Source organism: Saimiri boliviensis, chromosome 6, assembly GCF_048565385.1.
Source record: "Saimiri boliviensis isolate mSaiBol1 chromosome 6, mSaiBol1.pri, whole genome shotgun sequence".
Lineage (NCBI taxonomy): Eukaryota > Metazoa > Chordata > Mammalia > Primates > Cebidae > Saimiri > Saimiri boliviensis.
Genome location: NC_133454.1, coordinates 54612355 through 54630917, shown reverse-complemented (window position 1 = coordinate 54630917; position 18563 = coordinate 54612355). Strand labels below are relative to the sequence as shown.

The 18563-nt window shown below is 50.8% G+C and overlaps 2 protein-coding genes across 10 annotated transcripts; one reads left to right on the top strand and one right to left on the bottom strand.

Annotated features, from left to right (window-relative positions):
- The first annotated feature begins 6728 nt into the window (after positions 1-6728).
- Positions 6729-13165, top strand: SLC37A4 (solute carrier family 37 member 4). Of its 8 annotated transcripts, none has more exons than XM_003923615.4 (10): positions 6729-6789; positions 7979-8321; positions 9148-9380; positions 9702-9945; positions 10447-10605; positions 10850-10935; positions 11452-11565; positions 11774-11839; positions 12194-12332; positions 12446-13165. In XM_003923615.4, the coding sequence occupies exons 2-10, from the start codon at positions 8174-8176 to the stop codon at positions 12610-12612; spliced, it is 1356 nt and encodes a 451-aa protein (XP_003923664.3). In that variant the 5' UTR covers positions 6729-6789; positions 7979-8173; the 3' UTR covers positions 12613-13165. The 8 variants fall into 8 exon arrangements, with proteins under 8 accessions (XP_003923664.3, XP_003923663.3, XP_039326356.2 ...); XM_039470422.2 differs by having other exon boundaries at positions 6747-6878; XM_039470424.2 differs by having other exon boundaries at positions 6748-6770.
- Positions 13166-14017: 852 nt separating this feature from the next.
- On the bottom strand, positions 14018-18563 carry TRAPPC4 (trafficking protein particle complex subunit 4). Of its 2 annotated transcripts, none has more exons than XM_074400701.1 (5): positions 17977-18563; positions 17706-17880; positions 16747-16850; positions 15606-15732; positions 14018-14357 (listed from the first exon to the last, which is right to left on the bottom strand). In XM_074400701.1, the coding sequence occupies exons 1-5, from the start codon at positions 18218-18220 to the stop codon at positions 14279-14281; spliced, it is 729 nt and encodes a 242-aa protein (XP_074256802.1). In that variant the 5' UTR covers positions 18221-18563; the 3' UTR covers positions 14018-14278. The 2 variants fall into 2 exon arrangements, with proteins under 2 accessions (XP_074256802.1, XP_039326352.1); XM_039470418.2 differs by having other exon boundaries at positions 18046-18557.

Genomic DNA, 18563 nt, shown 5'->3' with positions numbered 1-18563 from the left:
CCCAGCACTTTGGGAGGCCGAGGCGCGTGGATCATGAGGTCAAGAGATCGAAACCATCCTGGTCAACAAGATGAAACCCTGTCTCTACTAAAAATACAAAAAATTAGCTGGACATGGTGGTGCATGCCTGTAATCCCAGCTACTCAGGAGGCTGAGACAGGAGAATTGCCTGAACCCAGGAGGCGGAGGTTGCGGTGAGCCGAGATCGCGCCATTGCACTCCAGCCTGGGTAACAAGAGCGAAACTCCATCTCAAAAACAAAACAAAACAAAACAAAAACAAAAACAAAATTAGCCAGGCATGGTGGCACACACCTGTAGTACCAGATACTCTGGTGGTTGAGGTGGGAGCATCGCCTTAGTCTGGGACGTTGAGGCTGCAGTGAGCCGTGATTGCATAACTGCATTTTAACCTGGGTGAAAGAGCAAGACCCTGTCTCAAAAAAAAAAAAAAAAAGAATATGTGTGTATGTATATTTATACATTCTTGGGTATTCACATATATTTTAGGCTGAGTGGGGTGGCTCACACATGTAATCCCAGCACTTTGGGAGGTCGAGGTGGGAAGACTGCTTGAAGCCAGAAGTTCAAGATCAGCCTGGACAACATAGGAGGCCCTGTCTCTACAAACAATTAAAAAAGAGGCCAGGTGAGGTGGCTCACATGTCTAATTCCAGCGCTTTGGGAGGCTGTGGTGGGAGGATTGCTTGAGCCCAGGATTTCAAGGTCAGACTGACTGACATGGCAAGACACCATCTCTAAAAAATATAAAATAATTAACCAGGTATAGTGGCATTCACCAATGGTCCCAGCTACTCAGGAGGCTGAGGTGAGAGGATCACTTGAGCCCGGGAGTTCCAGGCTGCAGTTAGCCATGATCGCACCACTGCACTCTGGGTACCAGAGAAAGATCCTGTCTGAAAAAAAAAAAACAAAAATAAAACAAACAAAAAAGAAAGCGGCCAGGCGCAGTGGCTCACACCTGTAATTCCAGCACTTTGGGAGGCTAAGGAGGGTAGATCACAAAGTCAGGTGTTCAAGACCAGCCTGATCAAGATGGTGAAATCCTGTCTCTACTAAAAATACAAAAATTAGCCAGGCATGGTGGCAGGCACCTGTAATCCCAGCTACTCGAGAGGCTGAGGCAGAGAATTGCTTGAACCCAGGAGGCGGAGGTTGCAGTGAGCTGAGATGGTGCTACTGCACTTGAGTCTGGGCAACAGGGTGAGATTCTGTCTTGAAAGAAAGAAAGAAAGAAAGAAAGAAAGAAAGAAAGAAAGAAAGAAAGAAAGAATAAAAGAAAGAAAGAAAGAATAAAAGAAAGAAAGAAGGAAGGAAGGAAGGAAGGAAGGAAGGAAGGAAGGAAGGAAAGAAAGAAAAAGAAAGAAAAGACCAAGGCAGGAGGATTGCTTGAGACCAAGAGTTCAAGACCAGCCACTGCATGCCAGCCTGGGCAACAGAGGGAGACTGTCTCAAAAAAAATTTTTTAAAGGGCTGGGTGCAGTGGCTCACACCTGTAATCCCAGCACTTTGGCAGGCTGAGGTGGGTGGATCATCTGAGGTCAGGAGTTCAAGACCAGTCTGGCTAACAAGGTGACCCCATTTCTACTAAAAATAAAAGAAAAAAAATTAGACGCGTGTGGTGGCACATATCTGTAATCCCTACTACTCCGGAGGCTGAGGCAGGAGAATCACTTGAACCTGGGAGTCGGAGGTTGCAGTGAGCCAAAATGGTGCCACTGCACTCCAGTTTGGGCGACAAGAGCAAAACTTTGTCTCAAAAAATAAAAATAAAAATAAAACAAGAAGTGAAGAGTATTCTTGCAACTTTTTTGTAAGTTCGAACAGTTCCAAAATAAAATGATAGGGCTGTTCATTTAGGTGGTGGTTACAGGGGCATTAACATATGTAAAAAAATCATTGAGTTGTACATTTAAGATTCATGCACTTTTTGTATTTTATTATGTGTATGTTAAGTCTTAAAAATAAAAGGGGGAAAAAACGTGATGGTTCCCTACTACTTTATTAGGTAAAGTAAGAATCCGGTCTGGTTTGCTTTCGGAGAAACTGTTTCCTGGTTCTCTGATCTACTTGGCTGAAAGCACAGTGCCTGGCACAAACTAGGCTACTGTTCAGTTTTGAATTAATGAAGTTCAGCGACATTGTCATCCTATTTATTTATTTATTTCTGAGACAGGGTCTTGCTCTGTCACCCAGCCTGGAGTGCAGTGGTGTGATCTCTGCTCACTGCAACCTCCACTTCCTGGGTTCAAGCAATTCTCCTGCCTCAGCCTCCCCAGTAACTGAGATTACAGGCGTGCACCACCACACCTAATTTTGGTGTTTTTAGTAGAGACAGGGTTTCACCATGTTGGCCAGTCTGGTCTTGAACTCCTGACCTCAAGTGATCTGCCCGCCTCAGCCTCCCAAAGTTCTGGGATTACAAGCATGAGCCACCTCACCCGGCCTGTCATCTTATTTTATCTCACCTCTTCCTCCTCCCTTCCCCAACCACCTTCTCTAGAGAAAAAGATCTTTGCTCTCAATTTTGGAACACTAAAATTTCCTTCAGCCACTCTTGTTAGGAAGATATAAGGGAAGAGAGCGACAGACAAGAGGCAACTCTACAGCAAACAGGTTTATTCACAGGAATAACCTTGCAGAGGGTCCCGGTCAGGAGTCTGGCTGAGACCCTGATTGCTTACAAGCTGAGGCTTTTATAATACAGTTTCAGAGGGGCAAGGTTGCTTATGCCTGTAATCCCAGCACTTTGGGAGGCCAAAGAGGGGGGATCATGAGGTCAAGAGATTGATTGAGACCATTCTGGCTAACGTGGTGAAATCCCATCTATATTAAAAATACAAAAATTGGGCCGGGCGCGGTGGCTCAAGCCTGTAATCCCAGCACTTTGGGAGGCCGAGGCGGGTGGATCACGAGGTCGAGAGATCGAGACCATCCTGGTCAACATGGTGAAACCCCGTCTCTACTAAAAGTGCAAAAAATTAGCTGGGCATGGTGGCACGTGCCTGTAATCCCAGCTACTCAGGAGGCTGAGGCAGGAGAATTGCCTGAGCCCAGGAGGTGGAGGTTGCGGTGAGCCGAGATCGCGCCATTGCACTCCAGCCTGGGTAACAAGGGCGAAACTCCGTCTCAAAAAAAAAAAAAAAAAAAAAAAAAAAAAAAAAAATTAGCTGGGTGTGGTGGCGTGCACCTGTAGTCCCAGTTACTCGGGAAGTTGAAGCTGGAGAAGTGCTTGAACCCCAGAGGCAGATGTTGCAATGAGCCCAGATTGTGCCACTGCACTACAGCCTAGTAACAGAGTGAGACTCTGTCTAAAAAAAAAAAAAATGTAAAGAAAAATGAACCGGATGGGTGTGGCAGCTCATGCCTGTAATCCCAGCTGAGGCTGGTGTGGATCACCTGAAGTCAGGAGTTTGAGACCAGCCTGGCCAACATAGTGAAACCCCATCTCTACTAAAAATACAAAATTAGCCGGGTGTGGTGGTGCATGTCTGTAAAGCTACTCAGAAAGCTGAGGCAGGAGAATCACCTGAACGTGGAAAGTGGAGGTTGCAGTGAGCAGAGATCACACTCCAGCTTGGGTGACAAGATGGAGACTCTGTCTAAAAAAAGCAAGGGGGCATGGGGGAGACTAGAAAGAGAAGGTGTCCCCTTTGTTTCCAGATCCCTGGAGTTGCCTGGTGTGACATTACTTGAAGCAATTCTTTCCTGGTGCCAAGGGAGGGCCACCGAAATCTTACCAGTCCTGAGTGATGAGTGGCCAGTGTTGGATCCACAAGTAATGAAACAGCGGTGGCCTTCAGCAGGAGGTGCCAAGTCAAGGGAAGGGGTATGGAGGGGAGAAGAAAAAGAAGAGTGTGGTATGAAGGCTGGGGGTGCCATTTGGGGTCCAGGGGCTAGCTAGCCTGGGGTGAGATTCCATTGCCCGTTGCTTCCTGGGTTGCAGAAGCCAGGAGCCCCCTTGTGAAATGTGATGAAGGGTGGTAGACAGGGCTGGGAGTGGGAGGATTTGAGAGGAGAGAAAGAAAGAGAAGGGCGGGGGTGGGGGAGAAAGAAAAAGAGGAGAGATGGGGGGAGAGAGGGAGGAAGAGAGAGAGGGAGACAGAGCGCCTCTGCTATGAAACCCATCCTGGGTTTCAGCACCATGTTAGGAAGATGGAAGAGAGTGAGACAGGAGGCAACTCAATAGCCAAACAGGTTTATTCACAGGAATAAGCCTGTGAGGAGTTCCGGTCAGGAGTCTGGCAGAGACCCTGATTGCTTACAAGCTGATGGCTTACAAACTTTTTTTTTTTTTCCTTTTGAGATGGAGTCTAGCTCTGTTGCCCAGGCTGGATTGCAGCGGTGCAATCTTGGCTCACTGCAACCTCTGCCTCCAGGGTTCAAGAGAGTCTCCTGTCTCAGCCTCCCGAGTAGCCGGGATTACAGGTGTCTGCCACCATGCCCAGCTAAGTTTTGCATTTTCAGTAGAGATGGGGTTTCACTGTGTTGGCCAGGCTGGTCTCAAACTCCTGATTTGTGATCCGCCCATTCAGCCTCCCAAAGTGCTCATAGGTGTGAGCCATCACTGGAATGCAGTGGTGTGATCTTGTCTCACTGCGATCTCTGCCTCCTGAGTTCAAGTGATTTTCCTGCCTCAGCCTCCTGAGTAGCTGTGATTATAGGCACCTGCCACCATGCCTGGCCAATTTTTTGCATTTTTAGTAGTATGTTGGTCTGGCTGGTCTCTAACTCCTGACCTTGTGATCCGACCTCCTTGGCCTCCCAAAGTGCTGGGATTACAGGCGTGAGCCCCTGCGCCCTGCCTCTAGCTGAGGCTTTTATGGTAAACTTTTTATTGGGGAGGAGTCGGGGAAGTGCTGGCTGGTTGGGACTGCCTGGGACTTTTTAAGGCTCTGTTATGTAATGTTGAAGCTATGGGCAGGGTTAACATTTGTTTTCTTTCTGAGAACAGTGTTGTAAAATGTCATCACCATTGTTAGCCCTCACAACGTTTACCTGGAATCAGTGAAAACCATTGTTGTTGAGAACACATAGAATTTCCAAGCTCTTATCTAAATCATCTGCTGAATCTTCACGATGATCTACCAGGCTGGTAGGAAACTGGGGCTCATAGATTAATCAAGGTCATGCTTAATTGAATGCCGTGGGTCTGGGATTAGAATTTGAGATTTACTCCAGGCCTGGTCTCTGTCCCCAACAATTTAACCACAAGTTAAAATTCCAAATTATGTCTGGCAGAAGACTTTTCTATATAGTGGAAAAAAAAAAAAAAAAAAAAAAAATTCCGGGCCGAGCACAGTGGCTCACGCCTGTAATCCTAGCACTTTGGGAGGCTGAGGTGGGCGGATCACAAGGTCAATAGATAGAGACCATCCTGGCCAACATGGTGAAACCCCGTCTCTACTACAAATACAAAAATTAGCCAGGCGTGGTGGCATGCGCCTGTGGTCCCAGCTACTGGGGAAGCTGAGGCCGAAGAATTGCTTGAACCCAGGAGACGGAAGTCGCAGTGAGCGGAGATTGCGCCACCACACTCCAGCCTGGCGACAGAGCAAGACTCCATCTCAAAATAAATAAATAAATAATAAATAAATAATCCAAATTGTGCTTATTGAAGACTGCAGTAATTTCTTCTTAAAGAAAATAGTGGCCGGGCGCAGTGGCTCACGCCTGTAATCCAAGCACTTTGGAGGCCAAGGTGGGCGGATACCCTGAGGTCGGGAGTTCAAGACCAGCCTGACCAACATGGTGAAACCCCGTCTATATTTAAAAAAAAAAAAAATAATAATAATAATAATAATAAAAGGCCGGGTGCGGTGGCTCACGCCTATAATCCCAGCACTTTGGGAGGCTGAGGCGCGTGGATCACGAGGTCAAGAGATCGAGACCATCCTGGTCAACATGGTGAAACCCCGTCTCTACTAAAAATACAAAAATTAGCTGGGCATAGTGGTGAGTGCCTGTAGTCCCAGCTACTCGGGAGGCTGAGGCAGGAGAATTGCCTGAACCCAGGAGGCGGAGGTTTCGGTGAGCCGAGATCGCGCCATTGCACTCCAGCCTGGGTAACAAGAGCGAAACTCCATCTCAAAAATAAATAAATAAATAAATAAAAAATAAAAATAAGCCGGGCGCGGTGGCTCAAGCCTGTAATCCCAGCACTTTGGGAGGCCGAGGCGGGCGGATCACGAGGTCAAGAGATCGAGACCATCCTGGTCAACATGGTGAAACCCCATCTCTACTAAAAATACAAAAAATCAGCTGGGCATGGTGGCGCGTGCCTGTAATCCCAGCTACTCAGGAGGCTGAGGCAGGAGAATTGCCTGAACCCAGGAGGCTGAGGTTTCGGTGAGCCGAGATCGCGCCATTGCACTCCAGCCTGGGTAACAAGAGCGAAACTCCGTCTCAAAAAATAATAATAATAATAAATAAAATAAAATAAAATACTGTATTCTCCCGCAAGACCTTTCTTAGACTGTGAGCAACTTGGAAACAATGATTATTATCATCGTGTTCCGTGTGTTTTGTAGAGGAAGGCACTCACTAAAAACTGGTTTGTTCAGTGTAACCACTTAAGAATTGGACATGCCGTGCTCAGCCCTAAGGGGCGCTGTGCTCCTCTAAGGAGCGACGTGACCCCCGAGTGTGGGGCTGCAAACTCCTCTCGCTCGCAAGGGAAGATGCAGGCGAAGACCACGCCCCGCCCGCCGCGCATGCGCAGCTCCCGCTGGCCCCGCCCCGTCCTCTTCGGTCTGCTGCCTCTGTTCAGGTTTGGGGGGCGGCCTGCGGGGGAGGGGCATCACCTAAGGGCAGGCTCTTAGGTCTCGGGGCTCCATTGTTGGCGAACCCCAACTTCCGGTAAGACCTGGAGCTGTTCTTGCAGCTCCGGAGACAATTCATGGGTCTGGGGGCCACCGAGGCGCTGCCCGTGACCAGCACACGACCCCTTTCTATCGCGCCAGGCCTGTGGTCTCCGCACCTCTCCAGCTCCTGCACGTCGGCCCCGTGGTTCCCACCACAATCGGGTGTCCAGGGTGGCGTGAGGACACCGGGCTGGGCAGGTGCCAGGAGCCCGCCACCTCTCCTCCTCCCCCTCCGCCGCCTGGCCCTCCCCTACCAGGGTGCTAGAAGCGCGGGGCCTCCGGGAGAATACGTGCGGTCGCCCGCTCCGCGTGTGCCTACGCCTTCTGTGCCAGTTGCTTTCCCAATTGAGCGGAAAAGCTGGGGCATGTTGCCGGAGCCCTGGGCAGGACGGTTGTGCACTGCAGCCCGAAGCCCGCCGGGGCACCTTCCAGCCCAGACTGCCCAGTCCCTCTGGTTGCGACCCCTGCCAGCGTCCCCCAGGTTGGAAACCATACCCTGCAGTCCCCAGCCAGCCTGAAGGAAGCCCAGATTGACGTCGCAGGGTAATGGGGACCCAGAGGCAGCTCTGTGGGGCCCCATCAGGACCTCAGCCCTTAGCAGGGCTTTCTGTGTGACACCGAAACCGTTACATCTATTATGTGCTAAGGATTGAGAGTTCCAGGGATTGAGGCCGGCTCTAGAAGACTTAGAAGTGAGATAACTGGGGTGTTTGCATGACAGTTTGTTTTGGTGGGGTGGTGGTGAGTGCGAGTAGAAACTAACCTAGTGCCAAGTGCAGTGCCTGTCCACTAGTAAGTTAATAAGTCTTCCGTGAATGAATGAGAAGGTTCTGTGACTGAGGAAGCAGGGCTAGAGAGGACTTTTCTGCTCATCCCACCCCTTCCTCCCCTGGGCTCATGCAGACAAAAGTAATTAGGTTGAACCTTTAATCAAAGCTGGTTTCACAGGCAAGCAGACATAACAGAGGAGGTAAAGGCAGAAATCCTGGGGACACAGGGTGCTGGCCTGGCTCAAAAGCATGCCTCTTTCTGGGACCTTCTCCACCCCCTACAGTTTGGTGCTCTGTAATCTCCTGTTTTCTCTGTCTCCCTCAGGACACTGGGTCCCCTAGGAGCTGCCTCAGGCTTAATGATTGTCCAGAAGGTGGCTATAAAGGGAGCCTGGGAGGCTGTGTGGAGGAGGGAGCAGAAAAAACTCAACTCAGCAGATCTGGGAACCGTGAGAGCGGCGAGCAGGAACTGTGGTCAGAGGCTGTGCGTCCTGGCTGGTAGGGCCTGCTCTTTTCTACCATGGCAGCCCAGGGGTATGGCTATTATCGTACTGTGATCTTCTCAGCCATGTTTGGGGGCTACAGCCTATATTACTTCAATCGCAAGACCTTCTCCTTTGTCATGCCGTCGTTGGTGGAAGAGATCTCTTTGGACAAGGATGATTTAGGTGAGCCCTGAAACGGCAGGGTGGTGGGCCTGGGGACACAGAACAGCAGGACATACTGGGTATTTGTGTATGGGCATGTCTTGTGGGTGGAGTGTCTGCACAGTAGAGGCCAGGGGCCAGTCTACATGTGCCAGATGAAGAGGCTCTGAGACCCATGGACGTGGGTGCATGCGGGGCTAAGGAGGGGCTGCTTACTTGATGTGGGTGAATGTGTGTGTGCATGCCCCTGGAGGCACTGTTTATTCCGACAGTGTTTGAGGGGCTTCTGAGCATGGTTTTCGCACCTGTGTGGGTGCATGCGGAGGCTTCAGAGTGAGTGCTGGCTACTGACACTGTGAGCACTGGGAACTAAAAAGCTGGCCCAATGATTTGATGCGGCCTGGCATGCTACCCTTCAGAAGGGACAAGGTCCCTGACTCCAGTCCTGAGCCCTTCGCCCCATGTTGAGTGGAGGAGCAACAGAACTGCTAGAGGCTGGGGGTTGGCATCCAGAGTAAGGTGGGAAATCAGGCATATGCAAATCCCAGGGAGGCAGAGCTGCCGTGTCCTGCTCCCTGCTTGTTCCCTGACACCTGCAGCTGAGAATCATGGGTCAGTCTGGGGTTAGCGCTGATGGTGAGACAGGAGTAGCAGAGGTAGTAGGGCCCATGAATGAGTGTCAGATTGCAGCTCAGGCTTCTCCTGTTCCTCTGGGAAGTAACCTGTCCCACCCCACTGGGCACCCCTCCACACCTGACCCCATGCCTTCTTCCAACCCTCTTGTGCTTCTCCCCTGGTCCCTAACTCCCAAGTGTAATATCTCCTGTCCTGCTCCCCTCCCCTGCAGGGCTCATCACCAGCAGCCAGTCGGCAGCCTATGCCATCAGCAAGTTTGTCAGTGGGGTGCTGTCTGACCAGATGAGTGCTCGCTGGCTCTTCTCGTCTGGACTACTCCTGGTTGGCCTGGTCAACATATTCTTTTCCTGGAGCTCCACAGTACCTGTCTTTGCTGCTCTCTGGTTCCTTAATGGCCTGGCCCAGGGGCTGGGCTGGCCGCCATGTGGGAAGGTCCTGCGGAAGGTGAGTGCTTCCAAAGAGCCTGTTTGGATTGTCATAGAGGATGCCTAAAGAGCATGTGGGAGCACCCCTTCTGACCCACCACCTCCACATCCCACCCATAGCAGGTTCTGAGCGGTTCCTGGCCAGCTCCTGTTGCTTGTCAAGATATTTTAGGAGGCTGAGAGTGGTGGGATCAGGTGGCAGAGGAGGGAACTTCCCTGCCAAACAGAAGTGCCCTTTCCCTCTTCCCTGTAATGTGAGCTTCTGGGGCTGCCCCACCTGACCACACCCTCAATATGGGCAGTAGGCTGGACACCTACTTTGTCGCCCTCTGCCCCACAGTGGTTTGAGCCATCTCAATTTGGCACTTGGTGGGCTATCCTGTCAACCAGCATGAACCTGGCTGGAGGGCTGGGCCCTATCCTGGCAACCATCCTCGCCCAGAGCTACAGCTGGCGCAGCACGCTGGCCCTGTCTGGGGCACTGTGTATAGTTGTCTCCTTCCTCTGTCTCCTGCTCATCCACAATGAACCTGCTGATGTTGGACTCCGCAACCTGGACCCCACGCCCTCTAAGGGCAAGAAGGGTGAGCCCCCACCCAAGACGGCCACTGGGGCACTCATTCATCGGGCAGATTTTTGTTGAAGACTAGGCATTTGCCTGGTTCTCTGCTAGCCAGTGGATGTGGGGGAAGGGGTGGTAATGGAGGCTGCATGGAGAGTAAACAAAACTCCATCCCAAGAGGCAGTTAAGTACCAGACAAGTGGCAGAGCCAGCAAGTGCTATGACTCATGTTATTTTCTGGCTCTTCCTCACGACAGCACAGACTCCCTGTCCTGGATAGATAGAATCATGAGCTTCAGTGGCTTGGGTGCCTTCCTCCCTCCTCCCTGGTCCTGTTTCTCTTTCATTCACTGAGCTTGCAGTGGAGACGGGGAGAGAGCAGCGGGGTGAGGGAATATCCTTCACGCTGATTCTGGCTGCGCAGATGGACTCTGCCCCTGTGGCTGGTTAATGAATGGTGGGGGCTCAGGATGGGGAGAGCAGTAAGGGCAGAGCCTGACACCTGGCCTCTTCGCACCTCCAGGCTCCTTGAAGGAGGAGGGCACCCTACAGGAGCTGCTGCTGTCCCCTTACCTGTGGGTGCTCTCTACTGGTTACCTTGTGGTGTTTGGAGTAAAGACCTGCTGTACTGACTGGGGCCAGTTCTTCCTTATCCAGGAGAAAGGACAGTCAGTCCTTGTAGGTAAGATGGGCACTGGGGCAGGGTGGGCCTAAGAAGCAGGAACCAATGCAGGGGATGGAAATTCAGACCTTGCTTCCCTTTATCCTCTTTATTCATTCCTTAAGGCTGGGCACTACTCAGGCAGTTATAGCTAGTCACCTGTGGGGACCCTGTACCTCTCCGGGTTTAAGCCATTGTGGGAAGACCCCGATGTGTAACACCCTTCCACCCTTCCCTTCCCTCTGCCCACAAATCCCCACTGCAGGTAGCTCCTACATGAGTGCCCTGGAAGTTGGGGGCCTTGTAGGCAGCATCGCAGCTGGCTACCTGTCAGACCGGGCCATGGCAAAGGTGAGTGGGCCGAAGGGACAGAAGGGTCCCTTTCAGTCTTCACAGCATGGCTGGGACAGGCACTGGAGAGAAAGTAGTCCCAGGGCACAGGCAGGTTGGCATCTGCTGGTTTAGACCGGGTGAAGAGGGAATGATTCCAGGCTTCTCTTAGGTGTGGAGGTAAGGCTCTTGGGGAGAGTTTTAACTGATGTGAAGGACAGCCAGAATATTTCTTAGCCTAGCTTAGAAAGGCTAAGTAGGCTTCTCCACAGCCCCAGGAAAATGGGCTGGGAATAGACGGGGTGCACTCCCCAGCACGTGTCCTGGTCCTGCCCCAAGCGGGAGGAAGGGATGTTGTGGAGTTTGGCCTCAGAATGTAATGAGCAGGTCGCAGGGCCTCCCAGAGCTGCCCGGGGCCAAGAACTGTGGTGGGATTGCCAAAGACCTGTCAGCAGAGGCCCTGCTGTGTCAGAGTCCAGGGGTGGCGGTTCTCTGCCCTGTTCTGAGAGCCTGACTTTGCTGGGACTGTATCCATAGGCGGGACTGTCTGTCTACGGGAACCCTCGCCATGGCCTGTTGCTGTTCATGATGGCTGGCATGACAGTGTCCATGTACCTCTTCCGGGTAACAGTGACCAGTGACTCCCCCAAGGTAATTAATGGCCTGGCTCACAGGAGGGCCCAAGGAGAGAAAGCAAGGGCAACTGAGTCTGTCTCCCTCTCCTGGCTCTAGCCTGGGCCAGTTTTTTTCTCCGCCTCTCAGATTCCCTTTTCAGTTCTGAGTGGACTGCTCTCTCTGCATCTGGGTTCTCCTCCTCCACTCTGGGCTTGGTGTTCTTTTCTTTCCTGTGCTCCACCAGGATGTTGCTTTCTGGACTCTGGCTCTTCACCCTCTCTCGGAGCTCACAGGCTTTACGGAGCGCGAGGTGCCTTAAAGATATCTCTGGTTTTTCTCCTGGTCTGTCTCACCTTTGTCCTACCCCTCTGCCACACCCCTAGCCAGTCCAGCTTGTGTAAATCCTGAGCACAGCCTCCAACTCAGGGATGACTTCCGTACCTCCTTTCCCTGCCCACCTGGATCCCTGGGTTGGCTCAATATGGCATCCACTCTAGCTCTGTACTGTCAATTGTGTCGGGAAGTGGGGGGAGGAGGGTCACTTAGTTACTGTCCCTTTACAACTACTGTTTGTTCCTGGAGACCAAGCCTTCCTTGCTCTGGCAGGGGTGGGCAGGCAGGTAGGCTTTCCGACTCTGAGTGCCACTCCACTCTGCCCTTGCAGCTCTGGATCCTGGTATTGGGAGCTGTATTTGGTTTCTCCTCGTATGGTCCCATTGCCCTGTTTGGAGTCATAGCCAACGAGAGTGCCCCTTCCAACTTGTGTGGCACCTCTCATGCCATTGTGGGACTCATGGCCAATGGTAAGTGTTACCTTCTAGAGTCTCTCTCTCACCCCCACCTGTGCTTTGCGTATAGGCCAGTGAGAAGCTGGAGCTAGCACCACTGGCTTAGAATCTTTCCCCTTCCCCAACAGTGGGCGGCTTTCTGGCTGGGCTGCCCTTCAGCACCATTGCCAAGCACTACAGTTGGAGCACAGCCTTCTGGGTGGCTGAAGTGATTTGTGCAGCCAGCACAGCTGCCTTCTTCCTCCTACGAAACATCCGCACCAAGATGGGCCGAGTGTCCAAGAAGGCTGAGTGAACAGTCTAGGTTCCGGAGCACCATCCCATGGTGGCCTTCCTCCTGCACCTTGTCGGGGGAGCAAAGGAGGCGCCTGCTTGGCTAGCCCCGAACCTTTCACTTTGTTTCTGCGCCTTCTCCCTCACCCAGGTGGCGCTGGAAGTTATCAGTGGCTAGTTGAGATTCCAGCTCTCTGATCCTATGCTCTATGTAAAAGATAACCTTTGGCCTTAGACTCCGTTAGCTCCTATTTCCAGCCTTCAGACAAACAGGAAACTTCTGCAGTCAGGAAGCCTCCTGTACCCTTCTTTTCCTAGGTCCTGTTCTGCCCCCACCCTATCCATCCCCACCTGACTTGCAGCTGTCCCTCCCTGCAGCTGCAGGGCGCTAATGGCCCTTGACTTCTGCTGGGCCCTAAGTCCTCTCAGCGGTGGGTGACTGCTATTGCCAATACCTCAGACTCCAGGGAGAGAGAGGAGGCCATCACTCTCACTAGTACCCAAGGCACAGTTGGGTATGGGTGGGAAGAAAGGGTGACTTGTTATAGAAGATTAAAACTAGATTTGATACTGAACACTGTCGGTGATTCATTCTTTCAAAATGAGACAGTTTCCTTGGGAAACACTGTCAATACCTGCTCTTTCCATCCCAAAGGGAGAGACTTTGTCTTTCCCTAGAATGGGGAAGCTGAAGTGTAGATGGACTTCTTTAAAGCTCAAGCCTCCTCTGCCTTCACCTGAACATTGACTCGTTCAAGGATTATTTTAGAGATAAAGCTATTGGGTTGTGGACAGGCTAAACAACTTGATGGAGGGAGGAAGTGTAACAGTGGTTTATTGAGTGTGTAGTAAGAAAGCCTAGGTTCAAACCCAGGCTGTCAGTAACGAGCTTGGAGACTTTGAGGCAGAAAGTCTGCTAAATCTTGTCTGTAAAAGAACGTACCCCCTGGGGTTAGGGTGAAGATCAAGTGAGATAAAGCAGGAAGACCTGGCTGTAAATGCTTGATATATGTGCCATCATCATCACAACCACACCACCACTGCCACCACCCCAGGACCCCACGAAATTAGCAGCAATTCTGGGACTAGATCCAGTGCACATGCTTCAGAGTCCGTACCCCCTGGGGTTAGGGTGAAGATCAAGTGAGATAAAGCAGGAAGACCTGGCTGTAAATGCTTGATATATGTGCCATCATCATCATCACAACCACCACCACCACTGCCACCACCCCAGGACCCCACGAAATTAGCAGCAATTCTGGGACTAGATCCAGTGCACATGCTTCAGAGTCCTATGCTCATTTATTTAATGAACACGTATTTGTTACGTTTTTTACTAGAACATCATCTTTGCAGAATTCCCTAACCATTTTTGTCTCCCTTCCTGTACCTTTCCCCTAAAACCATCAATTAAGATAGCAAACACGAAGATCAAAGGAATGTTTATTACAACATTTATGGACCTTTCTCCTCCATAAATAAATCTGTACAGAGTTGGAAAATAAGACCATGATATATACAGAAGGAAACAGCATAGTGTGAAGGCTCAGGAATCAGCACATGTCATCAGGGTCAGCATTTTCCCATTTTCAAGTGCACTAACAAGGCTGCTGGAATCTCCACCGGAGTGCAAATAGTATTCCTGTTGCAGGAACTCTCAGAATGTGGGAGTCCATCGCAGGTTCAGCCTATGACCCAGGTCCAAAAGTTCCAGCCTTCTCTGCCACCTCCAGGGCTAGCTTCAAATTCTGGTCAAATAGCTCACACCTAAGCCAGGCCCAAGGTGGTTAAAAAAAAAAACATGAAGCCTGAGGTTTCTCCCCACTTAAGCCAGGGAAAACTGCTTGAAGAAAGACATAAATCATGGGAGGTGGAGGTTGGCGAATCATCTGAGGTCAGGAGTTCGAGACCAGCCTGGCCAACATGGTGAAACCCCTAACCCTAACGTGTCTCTATTAATAATACAAAAATTAGCCAGGAATGGTGGCAGGTGCCTGTAATCCCAGCTACTCGGGAGGCTGAGACAGAAGAACTGCCTGAACCCAGGAGGTAGAGGTTGCAGTGAGCCAAGAGATCATGCCATTGCACTCCAGCCTGGATGACAAGAGTGAAACTCCATCTCCAAAAAAAAAAAAAAACCAAAACCATAAACCCCAAGGAAAATCTGGTTTCTTAAATAAAGGGCTAGTTACTGGTGTCTTATTTATTTGACAGAGTTTCACTCTGTCACCAAGGCTGGAATGCAGTGGCATGATCTTGGCTCACTGCAACCTCTGGCACCCAGGTTTAAGCGATTCTCCTACCTCAGCCTCCTGAATAGCTGGGAGTACAGGTGTGCACCACCATGCCCAGCTAGTTTTTGTTTTTTAGTAGAGGCAGGGTTTCGCCATATTGGCGAGGCTGGTCTTGAACTCCTGACCTCAGGTGATTCGCTGCCTCAGCCTCCCAGTGCTGGGATTACAGGCGTGAGCCACCACACCCAGCAACTACTGTCTTACTTATTTAGAGACATGGTCTTGTTCTGTTGCCCAGGCTGGAATGCAGTGGCACCAGCATGGCTCAATGCTGCTTTGAGCTTTGGGTTCAAGCAATCCTCCCACCTCAGCTTCCTGAACAGCTGGTATCTGCCACCACACCAGGCTAATTTATTTATTTATTTATTTATTTATTTATTTAAGACTGGTGTTGAACTCCTGACCTCAGGTGATCTGCCCACCTTGGCCTCCAAAGTGCTTGGATTACAGGTGTGAGCCACCATGCCCGGCCTTTTTTTTTTTTTTTTTTTTTTTTTGTAAAGATGGGTCTATGTTGTCCAGGCTGATCTCAACCTCCTGGGCTCAAGGGATCCTTCCCCCTCAGTCTCCCAAAGTGCTGGGATTACAGGTGTGAGCCACCAGCCTGTCCTCCCATCTTACTTAAAAGTAATACTCCGCTATGCTTCAAATGACTTTGGGCAGAGCACACAAGGAGGGGCAAGGAGGGTTTAACCAGTATCTGGGAAGTGGGGCCACTTACCTGATGGGCATTTCTAAGGAGTAGAATGGATTCTTGAGGGCAAAGTCTGAGTAAATCTCATAAATCTTTCGGAGAAGAGAATCTATTCCAGCTTGCCTAGGATCTGCTAGAACCACAAACTTGATCCCTGGAGAGAGATCAAGAATGGTTACCAAAGGGTAGACACTGGAGCAAATAGTGTCATCCTGTATTCGTAGAGCACTTTCAATTTTGCGAAACACTTTCATAAGCCCATTTTAATTTTATTCTTTTACCACATAATGCAGGAAAGGCAAGACTTTGAATCTACAGATGAGACCAGAGAAGTGAAGTGACTTTATTATGTTGCCCAGCTGATTAAGACCAGGTGTTGAGTTCTAGCTCTGACATTTACTGTTTTGGAGTCCCTCAGCAGAAACATTGCCAAGCAGGGGACAAACTCAAGGCAGTTTTCAATAAATTAAGGGGGTGAAGCAATGACACTCGCAATCCAAAGGTCATATCCATTTGGCTTTCAAATTTCATTTTGGAAAAACACTTTAACACCTTCCAAAGTACATGCAACAGAAAACAGCATTAAGCTAAGTTTTATCTGAACATAAGATAGCCTGTGCTGAACATTCTGGGTGGCACGGACAAAATCAGTTTCAGATTAAATATTGGCTTTGGATTCACAAAACAAACAGATGTGTCTGTAGAATTGTGCCAGGAAGGCCAGGCACAGTGGCTCACATCTGTAATCCCAGCACTTTGGGAGGCCAAGGCAGGCGGATCACCTGATGTCAGGAGTTTGAGACCAGCCTGGTCAACATGGTGACCCCAGCTCTATTAAAAACATAAAAAAATTAGCTGGGTGTGGTGGTAGGCACCTGTAGTCTCAGCTATTTGGGAGGCTGAGGCAGGAGAATCACTTGAACCCAGGAGGTGGAGGCTGCAGTGAGCCAAGATCACGCCAGTGCACTCCAGCCTGGGTGGCAGAGTGAAACTCCATCTCAAAAAAAACCCACAAAAAACCACACCCCCTCTTCTTGCTTACCAAAGGTGTCTTTGGTCAATCTCTTCCCCCAACCTTCTCCATCACACTCTGCTGGCCTCCTGGAGATGCATACCTGTTAGTGTTTCTTCTCCATCACATTCCTCTGGCCTACCTGGAGATGCATACCTGTCAGTGTCTGGTAGCAGTGCAATTTGAATGTATCTGTCTCCAGCATCTCAATGCCTGAGCTTCCCTGTTCAGGAGACAGCTGAGAGCCGATGGCAAAGAGCCTATATGCAAAGGAGGCAAAGTTGCTCTAAGGAAGGGGTGCTTCTCAAACTTCCACTGAAGTGTCCCTATTTGCTGAGTTCACAGTACCGCCTGGAACAGTCAGGAGAAGTAGTGTGAACTGTCTGGCAGTAGTGTCAAAATTTCTAAGTTCATCTGAATTCTGCGAACATTTTACATTCATACTTTGTTGTAAGACATTTAACATCTAAAACTCTGGGTAAAATAAACACTCTAGGAATATGTGCCACGCCTACTTAGCTTGTGTTTAAGCAAAGGCTGGCACATTTGATACCACAGTTGAGAGCAGGAAGAAATTTTTAAAGATCATTTAGTTCAATTGGCTTTATTGAAATATGAAGAAACCAAGGCTCAGAGATGAGAAGCTGACTTTAAGTAAGATGACACCTCGACCAGATGCCGTGGCTCACGCCTGTAATTCTGGCACTTTGGGAGGCCAGGGCGGGTGGATCACCTGAGGTCAGGAGTTCGAGATCAGACTGGCCAACATGGCAAAACCCGGTCTTTACTAAAAATACAAAACTTAGCTGGGTGTGGTGACATGCGCCAGTAATCCCAGCTACTCAGGAGGGTGAGGCAGGAGAATCGCTTGAACCTGGGAGGCAGAGGTTACAGTGAGCAGAGATCGTGCCACCGCACTCCAGCCTGGGTAACAGAAGGAGACTCCGTTCCCCCTGCCCCCGTACAAAAAAAGATGACACCACTGCCACTATTACCTAAAATCTAGATCTGAGTCAGTTGCGTTTTTCACAACACCAGAACCACGATTTAAGAAGGGGTAGAGAAATTAAGAAGAGGCAGAGAAATAACAAGCACTGCCGAGACGGCGGACTTACGAGTGGAACATAGAGGCCAGCATGAGCTTCTCATTAGAAGTGAGGCGGGGTCGGCCAAATCGAATGGACACCGGATAATTAGCAGGGTTACCCAGATACTCCAGCACCTCTTTCCCGTCGGCCGTGTACCTGCCATTCACGTCCATGCCATTGATGGCCAGCACTGCATGACCCACTGCAGAGGTGAGGCTAACGGTCAGGGAAGCTGCGGCCCCAGGAATCTGCCACCGGGAGAAGGGACCCGACACCACCCCTACTCCCAGCTCCGCACCTGCAACCAGCCCACTTCCGCAGCACTGGGGCCCGCCCCCCATCTCCGCAGGGCCCGAGGCTAGCCCACCTCGGATACCGTCCCGCTGGCCGAAAGCAACCAGCACACGCTCATCGTGTAGCTTGAGCAGCAGATCCAGCGGATAACTGAAAGTTTTCTCAGCCTCGGCCCGCGGCGCGTAGCTGTCCAGCTGGTAAATCAGGCCGCCAGCTTTGTTCACCACATACACACTAAAAATCGCCATTGCTGCTACCGCCACTCAGGGACTGGCGTTCGGCCTCTACCCGGAACCACATCACAGCACGTGCCCCGGGAACCACCCCAGCCTCCACCTCCCGGCCCCGAGCACCGACCGCCCATGCGGCACCTGCGCACTGGGAGCGACACGCTCGGGTATTAGTAATGCGGCAAAGTTAGGTGCCGAGACCTGGCGGATTGTTTTTCGTTTATCAGAACCGGAAAACACTACTATAGTACTGCGTCACAACTAGCGCAGACTCCGACCACCTGGGGTAGTGCCTAGGCGGAGCGGCCTGGGAACTGGACTCTGCTTCCTTCCGCCTCAAGCTGGAGGACGAGCGCTTCGC